The 21,884-nt window shown below is 47.1% G+C and overlaps 1 protein-coding gene across 2 annotated transcripts; it reads left to right on the top strand.

Moving 5' to 3' along the window:
* Positions 1 to 206: 206 nt before the first annotated feature.
* LOC142064884 (C-type lectin domain family 4 member E-like) lies at positions 207 to 18,624 on the top strand. Of its 2 annotated transcripts, none has more exons than XM_075110405.1 (6): positions 207 to 1,508; positions 13,221 to 13,337; positions 16,116 to 16,208; positions 16,828 to 16,979; positions 17,194 to 17,315; positions 18,021 to 18,624. In XM_075110405.1, exons 1-6 carry the CDS (start codon positions 1,469 to 1,471, stop codon positions 18,160 to 18,162), a joined length of 666 nt encoding a protein of 221 aa, XP_074966506.1. In that variant the 5' UTR covers positions 207 to 1,468; the 3' UTR covers positions 18,163 to 18,624. The 2 variants fall into 2 exon arrangements, with proteins under 2 accessions (XP_074966506.1, XP_074966497.1); XM_075110396.1 differs by lacking the exon at positions 207 to 1,508 and adding an exon at positions 3,348 to 10,020.
* Positions 18,625 to 21,884: the final 3,260 nt, after the last annotated feature.

Here is a 21,884-nt window from a genome sequence, read left to right as displayed (position 1 = left end):
AGGCCTGCAGATTGAAGGTCTTTATGTCTCCAGCAAGATCCTAGTAGCCTACTTATCCTTCTGCCAAGTGCATTATGGCCTGCAGGCTGGACAAGAACAACTTTAGGAATGAATGGGTTCAGGCTCTCTCTAGGCATGGAAGGACACAAAAAGTATCTATGGCTTTTCCAAATTCAGTAAAAAAATAACCAAACAAAACCCCAAACCAACATCAACAATAAAAACTAAAACCCAAACAAAAAACCCACAACAACTTGGAAACAGACCTGGCTGTAGGTGTTTGTGTGGTGCTTGGTAAGAATGTGCATAAAACTAGCAAGTGAGAAGACTTAGTTGCCCTGCCATTTAGCATTGCAGACATTAGAGGCTTCTATACCCTGCAGATGTTTTCAGAATTGATTCTCACCACACTTGTAAATGGGAAGCAGTCTCTCTCCTGACTGCAGAGATGAGCAGGGTGAGCTGAGTGGGCCCTTTTTCAGGGAGGAGCAAGAGTAGGCTTCTCTGAAAGGGAGAGCAAGCTGAGTTGCAGCAGAGCAGGTAGGGGCAGTGGCCTCACCAACAAAGGAACAGTCCCAGAGTAACTAATCAGGAAGATCAGAGCAGGTCAGGATGAGGATTTAGATCAGCAAGGTAGATGGCCAGGCACAGGCATGGCTGCACTAGCCTAGGCAGGGATCAAGGGTGAGAACCTTAGCTGAAATAAGCTCGCAAGCAAACCTTCCTGAGGTTTCTCAAAGCCAGACACCTATATTATTTAAGTGGGACCTGAGTCTAGGTAGCCAATCACCCAGAAGATGGAGAATATGCTAAGGGCCCAGACATTCTATCAAGCCTACTCACAACCATATCTTCTTGCACAGCCACACTTGCTTGGTGTTCCTCTGCCAGACAGCTCTACATGGGATTGTACTGAAAGTACAGCAGAAACCCTGTGGCCAGGGTAAAGATGGGAAGTCTTAACCTTTTAAGTCAGCTATTTGAATGACACCAGTAAATGCTAGTGTCATTGTAAATTATTCTAGCATCCATGGGAGCCAAAAAAACCCCAAACTCTACATTTCTTCAGATCTAGGAGAAAAGCTGTTACCCTGTTCTGGTGAGTAGGGTGGATATGTTGCGTAGGTCCTGGCCAGACAGAAGGTGAAGGGTCTTGTCCATATGCCATCAGCTTCTCTGATTTTTCAGTAGGTACTTCCAGCAAAAAGCATTGAATAGCCTGAGGGTATTTCTCCAGAGCAGGAGGATTTTCAGGTGAGGGCGTACCTAAGGGAGGTGCTGGGATATACTCATGCTTGTGCATAGAAAAGCATAGAGAATTGGGAAACAGTTAATGAAGGGGAGCTTAGTCCTCTCTGGAGATCTTACTGGTCCCTGTGTCTTTCCTCACAGTAGGGCCTGCTAGAATGCAACAGCTTGATGTGTCTTGTGTAAATCTTCTCCCCCTTCACCTTGGTGACCATCAGGAATGATTTTTCTGTCCCCAGTGGGAGATGTTGGCTGTGACGGTAAGTTAGTGGTGAAATGACTTGGCCTTTGACTGGACTGGCTGAATCCTCCAATCTCTTCCTGCACCTTCTGTTGCCAGTGGTTTCTTCTGATGTAGCAGTAGCCTGTATGCAGGCTCCTTGAGACCTACAGTCTCAGATGTTGCAGACAATATCCTTCTCTAGGTAAAGGATTAAGGCCAGGCCTTTAATATGGATCAGCAGATCAAATGAGCGATACCTCCTGAAAACTTATTATGTTCCACATAATAGATCAACTGGTTTCCTTAGGCAGCTGGGAAGATCTGCCCTCAGTCTGAGAGGGACAGTGGTCAAAGGGGGAAAAAAGTTCATGCCAAATGGGGGAGAGACTGTAGCACATATAGAAAGAGCCAAGAAACAAGCTTCAAAGGGAAGATCCCAATTTTGGTCATTATTGGTTGTTTCTTTTGTGAGAGGTATAGTTGAGGTGGGATGTGAGTTTTTCCCTCCCTTATCCCATTAATTTTGTTCTGTGTTCTGTGACTCAAAACTCCTGCCTGACAGCCGTGTAGTAACTGGTGCCTGGATTGCAGGCACTGACTTGCTAGCTTTAACAAAGCTTTGGTGTTGTGTGTAGACTCCTGAAGAAATGGAGAAGAGCAGATGTCTATTGGAGGAAATGAAACAAAATAAAAACCAAATGAGAAACCAAAAACCCCAAAGTCTTCCTGAGCTTTGGTGATGAGGGAACAGGATCTGAAACTGAATTCATCCTGTTAAATCAGCATAAACCTACACGACTGTAGGAGGGAGCACAACTGGGCTGTCAATGCATAAAAACAGAGCACAGGGGCCTATATAGTTACACACATTGTAATGCCTGAAGGTCTAAGCAATCTACTGAGTACTCATTACATTATGTGCACAATGGATTCTCACTCTGGAGACTGTTTTAGGTCTCTTCCTACCATGTTAATAGCTTTGTCCATGCTAACAGTCAAGAAAAGCATATTGCAGGATATAGTGCCCTTCTAGTCTGATAGCTTAATTTTGCCAGCTGCTATAGCTGTGTCTTCATCCGGAGTTGGGACTCTGACAGACTTACCTTGAAGCTGCCTCTGAGCATGGGAAGATAAGTCAGCAGCACTTGGTGCCTGTAGTGGCTCTAAACTAAAGCCATGTTTTGCCAGCTGTCACTGCTGAGAGTATGTGGTGGACTTCTTTTATCACTTGTGTTTGGGGCAGGCCAGCCAGGTAACTTGCAATGGCCTGCTTCCCCCTTTTTTTTCCCGGGCATTGTAGGAGGGCAACTCCTGCATGCTGGGGCAGAGGCAGCTGGCTTGCTCAGGAGACCAGCTTTTTAATCCTTGAAGCAGTCTGAAGACACATTCCCTGAAGGGGAATGTCCTCCCTGAGGGAGCTGCCTGTAACTTGCAGCCTTTATGTTGAGTCTTGTGCTGTAGGGATGTAAAGAAATGTGATACTGCCATGCCCTCCTAGCCTGGTCTGCAAGCCTGGCTGTGTTGGTGACACCTGTGACCAGGGCTTGCAAGTTCAGTCTCACCGATGACCATGTGCTGCTACCTGCTGCTGAATCCCCTTGTTGTGGGGCTTCTGGCAATCACTGGGCTTAGCTGCCATCTCCAGTGACTGGCTGGGCCCCTGCAGTTGGGAAGCGAGGAATGCAGGCAGACATCACCTGGGACCTGGCTATATCTGGTGAAGTGTGTCTGAAAAGAAATTGCAGCTGGCATCTGTCAGCAAGAGCATGCTGACTCCTGGGTTGGCTGCCTGCAGTGACCTTCCCCTGGACAGGGGAGACTCCCCAGGGAGTGCTTGTGGGTGGGATGTGGGCAAGGGCTGGACCTGGGTAAGGAACAAGCCACAAAGCAGAACTGCAGCATCTGGAGGTGTTCCCAGGAACATCTGAGATGGAGGAGAAAGGAAAGGGTGCCTTGACTTTGGCACACAGGAGGCACAAAGGAGAAAGAGGTAGGCAACCAAAAGATAACAGGGCAAGGACTTCGGTGGATCTGGTTTAAAACAGACCAGAACAGCTTTGGGTGACAGCAGAGTTTCTATTGACTTTTATTGAACACTTCCCTCAGTCCAATAGCAGCTTTGACCTCATGTCCACCAGTATCATAACTTGTCATTCAAATGCTTTCCTGAATGATTTAAAACCAACCCTGGTCAAGTTCACAGAAGCACAGTTTAAAGATTTTTTTTTTTTCCCCTCTTCTTCCTTCTTGACAGTTTGGCAGTAATGGAATTGGTGCTTCCAAATGCAGACATGTTCTGCTATTCTAATGCCCTCATGCGCAGTGTAGTGTAGGGCTTGGAATCGAGATGTCCCAGTCTTGTGGTCTTCCATTGCATACACATGTGTGTCTTGTGTTGTTTTTTAGTTGGGTCCTATAGGAACTGAACTCCTCCTGGTCTTTTTCTAAGTGAAGTCTAAGCACTTGTCCATGAGCTTAGGGTGTTAAGCAAACTCTTCAAAGAGGTGTGGAGATGCTACATCAGTAGTGCTACACAAGCTGTTGTTTTGGTTAGCTGGCAGGGACAAGGAACTGGATTCCAGTGAGCAGCAGCACCAAGAGGAAAGGGGTAGGAGATAATTTTCTTTGGAGACTATGTGCTAAGGAGCTATAGATATGGTGGCATAGGCTACGTGTCTGGCCCAGAATTAGGGGCTGCTGTCATCAGTACCTGAAGCTGAAGTCAATACTGTAGGTACATGTACAAAGCATGCTTGGAAATGACTGCTGGATACTTTTTAGGTAGAAGAACAGGAAAAGTCCTTAAGCAATACATTCCATATGGAAATAGCATTTCTGTAAGCAGAGAACCTGACCTGAGTAGTCTGGTCTAGCTTCAGAAGTAGCCCTGCTTTGAGCAAGTGTTGAGCAAGATACTTCCAGCCTGAACTATTTTGTATCATAACTTTTGTGCTCAGCTGTGGTTAGGTGGGTCCTGCGGTGGGCCAGCAGTGTCTGGTGAGACATCTGACACAGGGTTTGCTAGATGATGAGGAATGCTGCAGTCTGATGCTGAGCCTTCATCTCAGGAAGGGCAGAGGCTGCACAAGGACCAGTGTGGTGTGCTGTGCCTGCCCAGTCTTAAAATGCTAAATATGCAAATAAGTGTGAACTAGAGGCAGAGTCTGAGACACAGGCCACGGTGCTGCAGGCCAGTGTGAGTCAGCAAGAAGCACTTTGCCCTCTGTGTCAGTCCCAGATGGCAGCTGCAGGGAGTCAGCAGCAGGGACCCTTCACCCTCTGACTCAATGCCGGCTCTGTGCTGGAGGCTGGCACCCAGGAGCGCATTTGCTCACCCTTCACTTTACTCTGCTAACATTGACTTCAGTGCCCTACATGGTAAAAGTGGCTGACATAGGCACCTGGGGAGGGAAAAAAGTGTCCTTCCCGATCTGACCGCGTTGACATCTATGACATGGGGAGGCTTCTGTGTGCAGTTGAACCCAAAAGCTAGAACGCTCACTGCCTGGCATTAAAACTTCCCCAGTGTATTTCAGTGACAAGGTACAAGGGAGTGTCCAGCTGAGGTGACTGCCCTCCCTGGGTTTAATTCAGCTACCTATAGTTGTTTCCAGATGGCTTTTGCCTTGTCCCATCCTGGCTGGACATGTAGGATGGCTGCGCTGTTCTGGAGGCAGGTGGTGTCCTTCGCCCCACTGCCAGCCGGTAAGAATATAGCATGCAATGAGTGCAGAGGCTCTAAATGGTGTGCAGGGCTTTATTTGCTATAGGGTGTAGGGTAAGGGTCAGTGCAGGCCATTTACAAACGTCCTGATAAATCACCCTTGAGGACAGAAGCAGCACGAGGGAGCCAAACGATGCCAGCGCTGAGGCAAGTGCTGCAGGGCCTGGAAGGTTTGTGCTGCTGTTCCAGTGCCATCTGGTGGGACAGCCTAACCAGTGCAGCTCTGCCCAAAACCTCTCTCAGCGGTCTTTACTGCATGTGCATGGATGTGGAGGGAAATAGCTTGAGGTAAAATAAGTGTGGCCCTAAGGTTACAGCATGGGTGGGGGTGACCTTCCCCAATAGCCCCCATGCTTGTTTGGTGGCTGTGGTTGTTTTCCATTTTTGTGCTTTTCTTTCCAATCTTCCCGCTCCCCCTTCAAAAGAGGGAGATCTAGTACATGCACCTCACTGGGCAGAGGTATAGCCAAACTGAATTCAACGCTGTTAAGTTCTGTGTGATCCTTGGACAGAACTGACAATGAAGCATGAAGGATTGCTTCTGTGGGGAGGTGTTATGTGGCCACAGCTTGTTCATGCAAATCCCACGTGCCCACTCTTAAGAAGCTAAACTTCACAGCCCTGGGTCTGACCAGAACTTGGATCTGGCCCAGGTTTGGAGTCAGATGTGCAGCTGTGGCAAGCAACTGCAGTATTTAGATCTGATCTCCATTGATTTCTGGCCTTGAGACTTGTGGCTCAGACCCAGAAGAGGAAGGGGGTAAACATTCCTAAGAATGGCATAAAACAAAGCTGTGTCCTCTGCTGGGTTTGGTTGAATAATTTAATTCTCTTCTGAAGAAACAATCCCAGGTTAGTGGGATATGTAAAGAGGCAGGTTGGGGCTTCTTGTCAGTTTGAAGGTTCCCTGGATACTGTTCTTCTTTCTCCTATTCCTTCTCTTACACCTGAGGCATTTCGGGACCCTGTCATCACAGGAGAGCACACGACTTTCTCATTCCAAAGCTAACTGAGTTTGAGCTCCCTCAGCTCATATAGCTTTGGGACGTAGTGCGTTCTATGTGAAACCTTCAGCTCTTCCTAAAACTTGGCAGCGATGTGGGTGGAGGAGGAACGCACAAACACTTTTGGCGAGGAACATCTCTTTCTCATCTCTCCTACTTTTCTTTCATTCCACCTTATTCTGCATGGTACTGTAAACACAGCATTTTGGGGAGATGCTGGGCTCTGTCAAAATGCTAGAGTGCCACTTTACGTGGTTTTGTTCAGGACACAGTGGTGCTGCTGACTCAGGCCTACCTGCGGTGATATGCTGCCACCTGCCAGAAATCAGTGTGGCTTTGCAGTGCTACCTCCTGTTTTATCCCTCCCACTCTGCTCTTGTCTTTCTTACTCTCCATTCAGTTCTTCTCTGTTTCCCCTTCACCCCTGGATGCTCAAATGCCCTTTTCCCTGAGCTTTCACAGCTCTATCTAATCCATTTCTTCCTAGGTCTCCTAATGCATCTGTATGGCAGCCTGGTTCACCTTCTGTTATCAGCAGGGGTGACTGCCTTCCAGAAGAGGTTTCTTTTCCCTGCAGCTCTGGCCAGTGTTGTCAGCCATGCATAATATGGGCATAGGATGCTTTTCTCTCAGGTCCCAGCAGGCTGCAGTGCTGTCACACTGTCGTCTAGAGCTGGGGGACCTCAGCTCCTGCAGTGAGAACTGCAGCATCCTGCCCCTCCCTTCCCTAGCCAGCTCCTTACAGGAGGGTACACAGTGGAATCACTTATCACTAGATCCCCTCTAACCAGCCAAATCCCTCCAGGGCTCTCAAGGACCTCTGGCTGCCTGAATCCCTTCGATTAGATGCCTGCCATCCCTTACTAACCACTCAGTGCCACGCCTTGGGGCCCCACTCCCCGTGCTTCAATGCCTTTTTATGCTCTTCCCTTGGCTGCAAGGGCTCTGCTCTGCCTTTATTTCCATGGCCAATTCTGCCTTAATCCCTAGGAGAACAGCAAGATGATATGGAGAGGGAAGCGTGAATTCACTTCTGATGCTCTCCTCACCCAGGTGCAGGGACAAAAAGCCAGGATTGGGTTTGGGCTGTCTTTATCTGAGTGACGTGGAGAACTGCACAAAGTGGGAATTTTGGGTTTTGTTTTTTTTAAGCAAGGTTTTCTTTTTTATATTTTTAGCCCCATAACTAACTGCTGGGCTCATTTCTCCCATCTTTCACCCATTTACATGCCATCAGTTCATATGAAATTCAAAGCACAAATTTTACTCTCAGGAATATCACCTCACTGTTGCACAAGAGCCCAGCATTGTATCCTATGGAAGTACTCTTCAGAGTTGAATTTTGACAGCAAGTAACAACTCTGATGGCCGAGAAGGAAAAATTGAGATGTACCCTGATATTTGAATGCAGTCTAGTGTATTTTAACAAAATCAGCAGCTAGATCCTGAATTTGCGATCAGAGTGGCTCAGCTGTGTTTGGAGATGCATTTCAACGGCAAAACGCTCATGAAGGTGCACTGTGACTTCCTCCTCTGTCTGCTGATTTTATTTCCCATTTCTTCATGGTGGAAAGTTTAAAACCCTGCCCTGGCAGGGCTTTGCTTCAAAGTAAGCCTTTTCCCCATGAGACTGTGAGTCTTTTGTGGCTTGGTTAGCCGGGGGTAGGGGATAAGCACACAGAGAATTACTCTGACTGAAATCTCAGCATGAAATTTGAGGGCATAACTAGGTTTCAGCAAACACTTAGGTCCAGTGAGAGGGCCAAGCCTGAAGACATAGGAAAGTGCTCAAGGATGTTGGAAAGAAGAGCAGGCAGCATGCATCTTCTCAAAGGACCAACCTTCTGCTGCTCTTCTTCTTGTATAAAAGTCACCCTCTTTGTACATGGTACAAAAAGACGTGAAGCCAGGTCAGTGCACACAAGACATGAGGAGGCTCCTTGGTAAAGAAATCCAGCTACATATGCCCCATTCTCTTTAGGAGCATTTCTCCATAATCTGTGTTCACATGTCCACCACATCCCTCCCTTGCCCTTTACCTTCTGCCACATTGTTCTCTGTTGTCTGATGTGTGTTCTTCCTTGCACTGTCATATCTCACCTCCAATTCTGCCCTGTGTACCCTCTGTGCTAGCTCCCTGGATGTCCTGCTAGTGTGTCATTCTGGTCTGCCTTGAGGAAGTTCTAGCTAGCTGAACTAACCAAGCAAAACTTCCTCCTTCTTCTTTCTGGTTGTTTTGGAGACCTCATTGTAGCTTTTCAATATTTAGTGGGGGCTTATAAGAAAGATGGAGAGAGACTTTTTACCAGGGCCTGTAGTGACAGAACAAGGGGCAAAGGTTTTAAACTGAAAGACTGTAGATTTACATTGGATATAAGGAAGAAATTCTTTATGATGAGGGTAGTGAGACACTGGAGCTTGTTGCCCAGAGAAGCTGTGGGTGCCCCAAAATGGGCAAGGTCAGACTGGACAGGGATCTGAGCAACCTGATCTAGTGAAAGATGTCCATGCCCAAGGCAGGGGGTTTGGACTTGGTGATCTTTGAAGGTCCCTTCCAACCCAAACCGTTCTGTGATTCCTGAGTCCTATCTGCTGACTAAAATCTTCTCACCCTTTTTCTCCAGGGTATTCTGACTCATTGGCATTTCTTCTTGGAAGTCTTTCTGATTCAGCGTGTATCTCAGCAGCCATTTCCCTTAAATGTCTCCTTTCAACATCTGCCTCAGCTTGAAATCAGACTAAACAGTAGTCTGACGTTTTCCCCAGCGTAATATCAGAGGCCTTTACCAGAAAGCAGAAAAGAGAAATAAATGCCAGTGTTGGAGCAAAAAAATATAAACCAGCCCTTTCAGCCTCAGAAATGGAGCCTGACTCCCTGAGGCAAGCACTGCTCTGAACTTCCCCAGGCTATAAGTCAGTTTGTGGTAGAGAGGTCTCTGTGTGTGTTCTTCCCAATAATCTCTCAAACCATCAACACCATTTTTTTTAATTCCACTTCGTTTTTTCTCCCTGGCCTCATCCTTCTCTGTTTCTCTTTGGATATAAAAAAGTTCTGATTATTTCTATTCCTCTGCCGAAGACTGTAACTCCCCAGTCTCACTTCTACAGGAACAGCTCCTTGTTTGACATTTTTTCTAGTGCTAGCTGCCAACTGGGGCTGACTTCCCAGGATGAGACATAGCATGCAATACTTGATGTAGGAAATGCAGCTTAACCACAAGAGACAAGTGAGGGCAGAATGCATTTTGTATTAGGCTGTGCTGCAGGTTAAACTGGGATAAGTCCTATGACAACTGCAAACCTAAGAGAAATGGCAGCATTACTATCAGACAAAGAAAGGCATGAAGATAAAGGAAGGAGAGAGAGTAAAAGAAGAAAAAGAAAAAAAAATCTTCAGATCTTAAAAAGGAAACCTATCAGCTGAGAATCTGGTATGAGGAAGGAGTACAACTTCCTTTTCAGTTGTTAGGTTCTAATTTTTTCTCTCTCAGAAGTTTCTGTAGTGCTGGCACTGATTTCCTGGGCTAAGAAACTGAAGATCTGTTCAGACCATTTCTGAGCTTTCAGGAATTCTCAGGCTATCGCCAGTTCTTCCAGTGTTCAGCACAGCCTTCTTTGACACACAGTGGGTGAACAAGCAGATGGGAAAGGCTCAGTAACTTACTGGTGTCTCCCTCTGGAATCAGGGACCAAAAAGGCCCACCTTTTACATAGCAGAACTAAGGACAGGGATCAGTGGTCATACTGTGATTAAATGGCATCAGAAATCACCTACGCTGAGGTGAAGTTCAACAATGCATCACCAGCTGCAGTGGTCAAAGGTAAGGAATGGATGGGTCGTTCAAGGGAAGGGGACCTGGAAGGAGCAGGGCTGAAGAACAGGGAATGGAAACTTCTTTCTGTGACTGGTTCCTACCTGGCCTTGACAAATTGGTGGGGAAAAGGAGTTGTCTACCATTACATGTGCAGACTGGAGGAGTTTTGAAATAAGAGGGTCAAGGAATGTCTACAAGAGGAGAGGTGGGAATCTTTAGGTGGTTGGAGCTGCAACATGAACAAAGATGACTACTGGGAGCACAAAGAGTAGGTTTCAAGTGAGCATTCAGCAAGGAACATACTTGGGCCCCCTTAGTCCTTATCCCTGGTACCATGCAGGCAGTAGCTGCCTCTCTATATGTTATCTAGTCTTGGATGAGAGAGTAATTTTTGGACAAATACTGAGTACCAACAATAGAGAGTACGGTTTATTACAATCAATCTGATCTGTCACAAAGGTGGAGGGGCTCCCAGGGCAGCAAATGGCAGCAAATGAACCCAAGCCCTGGCTGCTACTGCTCCTCCCTCTGAGAGAGTGAGGCTACAGATTCCTGCTTATGGAGACAGCAGGAGTAGGGAACAAATATGCCTCCTTACAGAAGAGCAGAAAATTTCACTCTGCCACCACTCCTGAAAAATAATTAACACACCAAACAAGTTTTTCATTGCTTTTAAAAATCACGGTTGTAAAATGGTGCCTTTACTAGGCTTTGTACAAATTTAAGACATGTTCTGGTCAGTATGTATTCTGTAGTTATTATGCCACAAGTAGGAACACATAGAGTTGTTCCATGTATGGCTCATTTCTTCTACCCTTAGATGCAGGACCCTACACAACAGCAGGTTCCAGAGGGGTAAAAGTAGGTGTGCATAAATGAATAAATATATAATTATTGCTGCTAAGGATATTATCTTGCCTATATACTGCTTCACCTCAGTTTTACAATCCCAAACAGAGCAGGCATCAGCTCCAGGTTTATTCCTGGCCTGCTCTAAGGTATGAGTCATGGAAATAAAGAATGTGCATACTCCTGACTGCCTTGAAAGCTCACTGTTTTCAATGCACCAAGATTAGCTGGTTCTGGTTACAGCTAGTATTTCCATCATGGTGAGGTGGGGGTGGTGGAATTTCTCTGCTATGTTCCCAGTGACCTGTTCCAAAGACACCTTATCCTGCCATGTTTGCCTATGCTGCTGATGCCAGGCTCATGCTATAGGTTTGGCTGTGTCCTTAGGGTCTGTCTTTTAGTGCACCTGTCCAAGTGCTTATATGTTGAATTCAGAGAAGTGTCCAGTAGTACCATTGCACACAGTGCTAATGCCTCTCACAACCTCATAGTATGCTTGTAAGATAAGAGTTACAATTGAAAATTGTTGAAATATTGAGGGAGTCTTGCCGCTCTGTTGTCTTTCTGAGTGGTTACTCTGGCCATGCAGGCTCCATGCTGATAATGGCCAAGCTCACCTGGGTTTTCCCTTCTGTAGCCTCTTCTAGTTGGGCTGTAGAGATAACAAAATTTGCAATCATTGGAAGATAGAGAGGAGAAGGCAGCAGCTAATCAATGTATAATCTGTGGCAGGAGATGGCAGAGACTAGCGGGGTGGGTTTCATACCACAGTGCAGTTAGGATTCCTGCATTTCCAACCAGGATTTCCCAGGCAGAAATGTAGGCATCTGTGCTGCACAGCACTTGTTACATTTGCCTAGGAGATGTTGAGTTTACATGCTAAATAACAAGCACATGCTCATCAGGATCAGGTCTGTTGTGTTGTGATCATGCTGGACATGATGCAAGCATGCAGACTAACTCTAGGAAGTGTTCTGCAGGGAGATTAACCCACTGAGTATGCACAAAATCTACTGCACTTCAGTTGTGTTGGTGAGGTGAGTGCATACCGCCAGTGCTCTCTGTGCCACATGGGTGTGAATGTGAGATGCACAGGTTAAACATTTAATCTGTGGACATGCAGCACATCAGAAAAAATCGTTTGGACTGGTTGGATCTGTTGTCTGAAATAGGTGGCTGGACTCCAGATCATGATCCAGGTCCTTGTTTTCACTACAGACAAAAGCTCTGGCTAGAAAAACATGATTTGGCCAGGGAAATCTGGATCTTGTCTGTCTATAAATGTTTACTCTTGTGATAATGAAAGATGATGCTTTTTGCCCTGCTCTAACAGCCTTCCCCAAGCTCTTCGGAAGTAGTCAGAGGCCTTCCCCAAACAGCAGGTTTCTGAAAGTCTTGTTCACTAGGCATGGCAGGCACATGTGGTTGCTGGCAGACTGGGGAGTTTCATGCTGAACAATGAATGAGGTCTCTGTAAAGCTTATCATTAATATCAGTCTCTCTCAAAACTTCTTTGCTCCTGTCCTGCAGCGAGTGCTGTTGTCTCTTTACCCTCCTGTTTCCTCTGGCTTGTATATGTGCCACAACCTAGAATAGTCTCCTAACAAGTGTTTGCTTCTCCTTCATGTGACCTCCTCAGCACTGGCAGTATTCCTCTAGACAAAAATCAGGCCCTGGCAAGTGTGAATCTGAGCAGGATACTTTACTCAGGCTGCTGGACACAGCCCTCTGGTCTCCCCAGGCACCCAGCCCAGCACAGCCTAATTCTGCTACAGCAAATCTCTGAACCCTGGGTTGGAAAGCAGAGATGGAAGGGAAAATAATTTCTTTTTCTCTTCCAGTGATTCTGTGCCATCATTGCTTTACACATTTTTTGTCTCCTGCCCTCATTCAGTTTACACCAACCTTCTACACAGAAAGTCCAAAAAACTGAGAAGAAACTGAAGCAGGCGTAAAAAGTTTTCTGGGGAGAAGTCAACAAAAACTGTTCATGTGAATGCCTCAGGTATCACACAGAACAATATTTTATTTGGCAGCTCTGGGCACAATCTAGAAAGACATGGTTTCACTCCAGATTTTGAGGCATGTGAAGGCCTCACCCCCAAACACCAGCAATTAGCAATGCTAGCTCACCAGTGGGGCTGGAGCTATGAACAGTATCGCTGAACCTGACCTTCTCCAGAAAACACAGAGATGCCCTGCTCTGTCCCAATCTGCCCCTCTCCCAGACTGTGTAACTTCCACATCAGAAATGAAACTGCACTTTTTTTTGAGCAGATGTCCCTTGAGTTGTACATCCTTGGTATGCAGGCTGACTGAAGCATAGTTGATTGTGTTGTTGTGTTTGGTACTTTTAGTACCTCCTGAAATGAAGAAGCATGAGCACCACTCCCAGAAATACCCTTCTTGGCTCCCGTGGCTGATCTCACTGCTGCTCCTCTTGGTGTGCATTGCCCTTATCATTTTCCTCCTTGGTGAGTATCTGCAGACTAGTTACGGGAGAGAGGTCTGGGGGAAATGCTGGGAGAAAAGCAGAGAAAACGAAGCCCAAAGGGGAACATCTCCAGCCAGGAGGGAGCTTTTACTCAGGAACCATTTCTGTCCTGAGAAAGGATGCAAGTGTCAACATTTAGTCTCAGAAAACCTCAGTGTTGAGTATCTGAAAGGTATGTTTAGAAGCAAAATCTTTCCTGATTATTTAAACGGTGGGGATTTAATGTTAGATACAGTTGCAACATGACACAAACTTCTCTGTTGCAGGCCAGCCAAACCAGATGTTTTGGCCAACTGGTGTGCAGGAACTAGGGACTACCACAGAATTATGCAAGATGGTTCTGTTGTACATATCCTCTTTCTTATGATGGGAAGAGTTAGATAGGAAGGGAATTCTGGAGGTCTCTAGTCTAATGCCCCACGTGAAGCATGGCCATCTTCGAATTTCAGGGTTGCTTGGGCTTTCTGTAAGGTCTCTTTTCTGCCCTGACTTTGTACATGTCTGCATACATCCCCCAAATCTTCCACTGTTTACCCTGAGGCCTTTTCAGTGTTCCCAGATTGTACATCCCCATCTTGCTCATTCTCTTTGGAACCGTGGAACAGTTCTCTACCACACAAGAAGAACTTAATTACATTTAGCAGAGGGAAAAAAGCCTGGAGATGACAGCATAAGTGTCTATACAGGCAGCTGGACCTGCACTTGAGCTCTCTAGGTGCATTGACACACTCCGTGTCCTAATAGAAAACACAGCTTTTCACAGTTAGTCCTGGTATCTCCAGGATTAACTGCGCAGTGCAGACCCTCATACCTTTTTAGTGTTAACTACATTCTACTAGCATAATTCATTAAAAGTGATTCTTGCACACACAGTTTGCAGAGATGGTGATAAATGTTGCGTTCTCATTTTCTGCATTCTCATTCATGGCATGTTTGCACAAATTGTCAATAAAGGTGATGGATTCTGGAAGAAAGCATGCAGTCAGGCTAAATTGATGAAGTCCCAGAAGCCTGTGTTGCTTTGTTTCCAAATGTATTGTTTCACAATACTCTGTTAAATGGTTGGGGAGGTTTAGGGTAGGCTGTTAGAGTCTAATACTGTCTGGCCAGGTTCTTTTAGATATTCCACACAAGGAAGGACTAATCTTTAATGTCAAATTTACTTATCCAAATTAACTGATGTTACATAGGATTTTGATTTAGCAGAGTGACACAGCAATGCATTTAAACAGAAACCCATGTACAAATTGCACTTAGCAGAGGGTAGTGATTGCAATGCACAGTTGAATCACAATAAAAATGTGATTCTCATTGCCAGTCTCTGCAACATGGTCAACATCAAGACACTGGGTGTCCCCATTCACCAAGAAGGACTATGTGGGCTAAAGCCAGCTCATTGCTTTCTTCAGACATGGTCTTGTTGGTCATTCAGTTTTTTATATGCTTTTGAACTGAGGCACGAATACCCTTGCCCCATGCTGGTCTGGCTATCTTAGGAAGACACTGCCTTCTTTTTGCTCTTTAGAGGGATGAACGGTTACACAGCTGGTGAATTCACTCACCTGATAGCACTGGTTAGTTCACTCGCCTGAACTAGAACAAAGGCCACCATCTGGTCCCCTTTGTGTTGAGACGAGGCCACCTTTCTTTGCACAGGTGTGGTCAGCCACGCATCGCCCTTGCCCATCTCCTCTGAGCCTGCTCCTGTTATAGGAATTCATTCATCAGTCACAGAGGCCGCTATGATTACTGCGCCCTCCTCACTAGTAACAGTATTTCCGTGTGAAACGGTTGATAAAAATAGACATCTGTAGCACACCCTGATCAGCTTGCAATCAAGATCCCCAGAGTCTTTGAGTTAGTGATAACTCTGCAGTCCTTCAGGTTGTGGATGTGGCCTGCTGACACCTGTCACCAACACTGTATTGTTCCCCATAAACTGGTTAGGAGTTTACCTTGCAGCCTGGTTTCAGCAGCTCTAGCTGTATGTGATTACCTTCACCTGGAGTGTCTTGGCTGCTGCCGAGGTAGACCCTTCTTATGTGTTACTCATCCAAGTTACTGTTGATGTCTATCTTAGGAAGAGAGGAACCGTGTCACCAAAGTGCTCCTTTTTATTCACTGATTGTAAAGAGATTTAGACGGGCAGCTTGGCTGTAGGTATCTACATAGTAAATGCCTGTGGCTGGGTGGAATCCATCCCACCCTGCCCAGCATGTCCTCGGTGTGAGGTCCTTCCAGTGGTACTTCTGCTCTCTGACATGGAAGATTGTCTCTTCCTGCCTGGGAAGGCAGCCATGGCACTTGTTTGGGCCAGTTTTCTCAGGGCCTTGGACCAGGGATCCACCAATCCCACACCTTCAGCTGCACAGCCCCCAAGGGGGCCTGATGTCAGCTGCTAGGTGCTGGGACAGGGTCTGTTGGCAAACCACAGGCCAGAAATGGCCACCAGGCACTGCTTGGGTGGGTCTTGGGCTTCTCTAGGTTTGTTGGCCAGGTCACCCTGGCTAGATCTTGTCAGTCATTGGGCAAAGGAGTCCTTGCGGGCAGCTGTGAGATGGTGGGAGCAGAAATGCCTGTTCCCTTTGCTGAGAGGGTGGCAGTTGCCACTTGTGAAATGGAAAGAGACGGCCTGAGGAGAGGTGATGCTGAGACAGTGCTTGGTGGGGAAATGGGGAAAAGAGAGAGAAGCCCAGAGATGGTGTGTGAGGAGCTGGGAGGAAGGGGTAATCCTGCTGCCTCTCCTCTCCCTTTCCAGTCGCATCCTTCTCCCATAGCAGCGACCAGCCCACAGCCCTGCAGCAGAAATTCATGGAGTGGTGGTGCGTCTCTGCAGTGCCACAAGGGAAAGGTCAGTAGTGCTGGCAGGGGTGCAGGAGGTCTTTGGGATGGGGACAATGAATGCTGGGGTCTGCTATGACAGCAAGCAGGAGCGGGAGCAGACTCCGGAGAGGCAGACTGCAGGGGAGAGAGGTGGGGATGAAAAGGGTTTCCTGCTAACAGCTATGGGGGAGGAGAGGGCCATGCCAGTGATGTCCTGAAGGGCAGGGTGGCTGTGAACACTGACAAAACAAAAGGGACAGCAATAGAGCTGCACAGGGAAGGTTAACAATGGAGCAACAATAAAAGTGCCGCTCTAGTCAAGGGAAAGAAGCCAGATTCCTTGTTCCCTGGGGCTAAAGCCCTGAAGGAGACTGTACAAGGAGAAGTCAAACCAGATCAGCAAAATAACTTTGTCAAGACCTGAGATCATGTTACAAGGATTACCCTGGGTTTGTGTGCACAAAGCTCACTGGTCAGACCCCAAAGCAATTGGAGGAACTATCTGTAGTATCCTTATTTTTTCAAGCCCTTTCTGTCAGGAAAAGTGACCTCAGGAGAACACGAGCATTGTTCCTGGAGAACTGGGACCCTTGCAGTCACCATCTCTCTTGTTATTAGCATTCACCCCTGTGATCTCTCCTGCACAGGGCAAGGCTGGACGTGCTGCCCGAAGGGCTGGAAACAATTTCAAGAAATGTGTTACTACCTTGCGGATGATGAGATGTCTTGTGCTGAGAGTGTGCAGAACTGCACTGGGATGGGCTCCCACCTGGTGGTGATCAACAGCGAAGCAGAGCAGGTGTGTGCAGGGCTGAGAGGGGACACAGCAGACAGTGCCAGGCCCCGGAGGGGACTCAGCGCTCCCTTGCTCCTGCAGGGGAGGTGGGATGTCGTTTCTGCATCCCTTCAGCACTGGCTCCCCTCTGCCACCAGCCCCACCCCACAGGGACTCCTGCCGCCTGCCTCTGCTCAGTCCGGCACCTCATGGACATTGTACTCTCCCTGATTTCCAGGTTTTCCTCACTAACGAGCTACGACAATATCCACTAGCACGGAATTACTACATCGGTCTGAATGCACAGGTGGTAGGCCAGTGGCAGTGGGTGGACCAGACTCCATATAATGCGGCGGCAGCGTGAGTACCCCTGGATGGAGAGTGTTCGGTGCAGCTCCTGGTAGTGCGAGAGAGTAGGAGAGATGTGAGGGTGTCTGTTGGTGCATGAGAGGGAGGTGGGACACGTCCCTGTGAGAGGACAATGATGGAGCAGGAGAGGGCTGTGTAGGACACCAGGTTCACACAGCCCCATCCATGCTGGTTAGTGGTTGTTAGTTAACTACCTGTGATGTGGCCATCAATGCTGCAGGCACAGAAGAAGCTGCATCTGGCCAGCAGGAAGAACCCTGGCTGGGTAGGATGACCAGCCTTGCCTGACCTCCATACTGCCCCCACCATGCACATGTGCACGTATATGCATGGGCATGGCCAGTGCTGTGATGCTGTGGGAGAGACAGGGCACCAGGGCTGTCCTTGCTGCGTCTGCTTCTGGAGGACAAACTTGCACTGGAGGCAGGCACATGCCTCTGCTGGGTGTGAAATGCATGGGGTGAGTGGTGGTGAGCAACTGCCCCCACCAGGACTGACTGGCTGGAGGAAGAAGGTAGGTTTCCCCATGAGACTGGTGCCAGTGGGATAGCAGAGCGGGAGGTAGGGTACTGCTTCTGTCCGTGAATCAACACCTGGAAGTTTTCTCTCTCCTTGCCAAGCATTGCATCGTCCTGTGGCCTTTTCCAGCTTTGGTCTATGGGGTACGCTGGGAGTAACAGTCTGTCTCTATCTCAGGTTCTGGCGGAGTGGGGAACCAAGTAATGTGGCTGCTGAGAAGTGCGCTGCAATCCATACGAGTTCAGTAACGCGTAACTGGAACGATGTCCGATGTGAGGAGCATTATCGCATTTGTGAAGCTGCAGCAGTAACTGTGTGACAGAGCAACCTTCATCCTGAGTAAAACTGGGGGATGAGCTGGGAACAGCTCAGGACTGTGTTGGGAGGGATGGTGGGCCCTGGATCCTGGACCTTTACTCTGCTTGGTGGGACAATGTGAGTGGAAGTGGTATTACCCTGTGTAGAGCACTCCCAGTGCACATTATCAGCTCATGGAACACATGAAGACACAGCATCATGAAAGCAGGTCTTGGGCTCTTGTGTCCTCTTCCCTCTGAGTGGGTCTGGCAGCCGGTGGCTGAAAAGAGGTTGAGTTCTCCAGAAAGAAGACACAGGAATGGAAGACAGATGTTCAGAGCTGCTATTTCCTTTCTCTGCTTGAGCAGAGGCTTCTGCTTTTTCTTGGGGCACTCAGAGAATATCTTATTCTTGCATTGGTTTTGCTGAACAGATACTGATTGCCTGTATAAGAAAAAATACGGTATTAGACCAATGAAAAAGGCTCTGTGCTCTATGTGTGTGTGTTTCTCTCCCTCTCTAAGCTGCAGGTGTTTTGTATAAGCAGGATCAAAACATGTTGCTGTGCCAGGATAGCAGCTTACGCAGCTACTGCAGCAGAAGTTGCATCCACCCAGCGAGAGTAAACCCCTCAGAGACAACCTGGCTACGCAGTCCATTGCACAGAGCTAAAGCTCTGAAGGGGACTGGGCACAAGAAAGCAGCTCTAGGGATATTACAAGTATTTGTTTCCGTTGCTGAAAGTCTTGCCCAGAAGAGTAACAGGAACTTGTGTCAGGAGTCTGACCTGCACACGGCTGATGAAGTATGAGGAGCTGTCCCCACTGGCAAAATGACTGGGGTCTTCCGTGTCACCTCTAGGAAGAACTCTTCCCAACTCAGAGATGATTTTAGGCTCACCTGACACAGCAGCCTTTCTGGGAGGTGGAAACCTAAGCGGTCCCTTTAAGGGCATACCTACCCATGCCAGATGATGCTGCAGAATAGGCAGGGCTGCTGCTGCACATGAGGTCCCATCCAGAAGTGCATTGCCTAATGTGCCTTTGTGTACTGCTGCAGACCATATGCCACAATGGATCCCAGCTTTTCTCCACCCATTCCCACTTCCTGTCCCTGTGCTCCCACTTTTGTTTGCATCAGGAAACATCATCTGCTTTAAGCCTTTCTGACCAAACAGTGCCAGCTCCCCACACAGCACTGGTGCACATCTCCTGGCTGCACAGCTCTGTGCTACCTATGAAAGCAAATCCTCTCTCTGTGTCCCACACAGAAGGGACAATTTGTACTGGAGACAAGGTGACCAGAATATTTGGCTTCCTAAGCCAATTAATGGGAGTAGTGGAACGGCAGTGTGTGGTGGCAGGAACTGCTGAATCCCATAGCCCATCAGAAGCAAGGCTGCTGCAGCTCCATATCCCCAACTCCAGCCAGTAGTGAGACTGAGCTTATATGTACAATATGTACATATGTAGGTACATATAGAAGAAAAAGAATAGGTACATATAAGTAGCCACACAGGTCACCACAGGCAGAAAGCACTGATGCAAAGACAAAACAATACGAGCACCCTGATCCTGTTCCCCTCTCTGGCTGCTAGCAGGATGAAGGCCTGGTAGCAGAAAAAATATATGTTTACACATATGCAATATGGACCCCTCCAGTAGCGAGGCTTACTCATTCAGTCTATACATAGCTGGCCCCTAAATCCCCCAGTCTTCCCTATACTCTGTTTCATGCCAGACACAAAGAGAAAAAGGTGTCTCTGGTAGCTAATCAAGACTTCTGGTCTTTCCAGTAGCTGCCTCCCAGACCCCTATGTCTGTCTGGGAGCTTGGACACCTGGAGTCTCTGATCCTTTTTCAGTAGTGAGGTTCCTGGTGTTCATAACTGCCTGATGCTCTTCAACATGTAATCTGACAGATGGGAAGATTCAGGAGTCCTTTTCTGGAAACTAGCCACCCACACTGGTTGATAGGGGTATTTCCACCAGTGTAGTATTGACACTTGTAGAGATTTGACTTAATTCCAGAGGATACTGTAACACAAGACAACATGAAGCAGTGTCACAGACAGCTGTCAGAAAGTCGTGGTCAGCAGAGACTTGTGGTGGTATCAGGGAACTGGAGAATTGCAGTGCTGGAAATTGCCTCCATTCCTGGCGATCTGGTCCTCTCCAGCTTTCCAGGACAATGGTGTATCTCATGTAGAAGAAAATCCTTCTCTGCTGCCACTTCAGTTAATGTCCTCCAGTGTCCTTTGGTGGGAACATGACCACTGTGTTCTTCACAGCCTCTTTGTGGCTAAGATGCTTCTCTCCTCCCCTTTTCCAACTGCTTTTTCCCAGTGCCAAGCCTCATCTTTTTTCACAGGTCCTACTTAACAGACTTCTTTTCACCATTTTTCTTCCTTTGCCTCGAACTCATAGAATCATAGAATTCTTTAGGTTGGAAAAGACCTTTAAGATCATCAAGTCCAACCATTAATCTAACACTGCCAAGTCCACCACTAAACCATGTCCCTAAGTGCCATGTCTCCACATCTTTTAAATACCTCCAGGGGTGGTGACTCACCCACTTCCCTGGGCAGCCTGTTCTAGTGCTTGATAACCCTTTCAGTGAAGATTTTTTTCCTAATATCCAATCTAAACCTCCCCTGGTGCAACTTGAGGCCATTTCCTCTTGCCCTATTGCTTGAAATGTAGGAGAGGAGATTGATTCCAACCTTGTTACAACCTCCTTTCAGCATGGATCTCTGCAAAGTTAGGGTCTGCCTCCTGGCTGGTGTGATTCATAACTATAGAACAGGAAATGGGGTCCCTAATACAGAGCACGACTACTTCTATTCTCTTCAAACATTCCAAATGCTCTGCAGTTCTCCTGTGGAGGTTCAGAGGAAGATGTCCAGTAACTCCAAGTAACCTGTGTTCTTCAGTGGGATTTTGCTCTTCTTTTAGATTACTAGCTAGCTGCTAGAGATTAAATACACATTGCTGAAAAAATTAATTTTTTTACAAATCTTTTATGCTCAAAAGACTTGGAGGTAGAGTTTACATTTTTGAGTGCTTGTCCTCTGTCTGTCCCATGGCATATTACAAAGACAGTGTTAACTCTCTCCTGTGCACCCCGCTACCTCCACCAAAATTTATGTGAGAAGTAGCCATGGTATTTATACAGCTAGATATCTCTTTAGCCTCACAGTACAGGCACAAACATTAACCTCCTGAGTTTTCTATGTTCCCTTGCTTATGGGATATATTCTGCATTGCTGCTATTTCTGCAGCAGACTTACTGGGGTCACCTTGGTCATACTGATTCTTTCTAGGTAAAGCCAATGATTGAATCTGAGTAGGTACCTAGAAAACAGTGGTGGTGACTGTTTCATGAATCCTTATGGAAGGGATTGTATGCAATGATATACTGGAGTACATAAGCAAGGTGCAGAAGAGAAGGCCCACATGCTGCCTCACTAATTCATTCTCTGACATTGAAACTCACCTGAAAGGCGAGGTCTAGTACTGGTTGGCCAGAAACTACATCTGCCACAATACACATCGCATCTAAATTGTTATGTTCTCTCACCTCATTGACCAGATGTTTGTAGTTGCATTTCATTAATAAAATGAATTCTACAGGCGGCAGAAGGGAGATGAAGGGAAAGAAGGGAAAGAAAATTGTCTGCTCTTTCTCTGCATTCCTAACTTGGTGGAAGAAGTTTATGGAATTGTGCCCATTGCCTCTTTCTGGG

Source organism: Phalacrocorax aristotelis, chromosome 1 (genome assembly GCF_949628215.1).
Source record: "Phalacrocorax aristotelis chromosome 1, bGulAri2.1, whole genome shotgun sequence".
In the NCBI taxonomy this organism is placed as follows: domain Eukaryota; kingdom Metazoa; phylum Chordata; class Aves; order Suliformes; family Phalacrocoracidae; genus Phalacrocorax; species Phalacrocorax aristotelis.
This window is presented reverse-complemented; position numbering and strand designations above follow the sequence as displayed.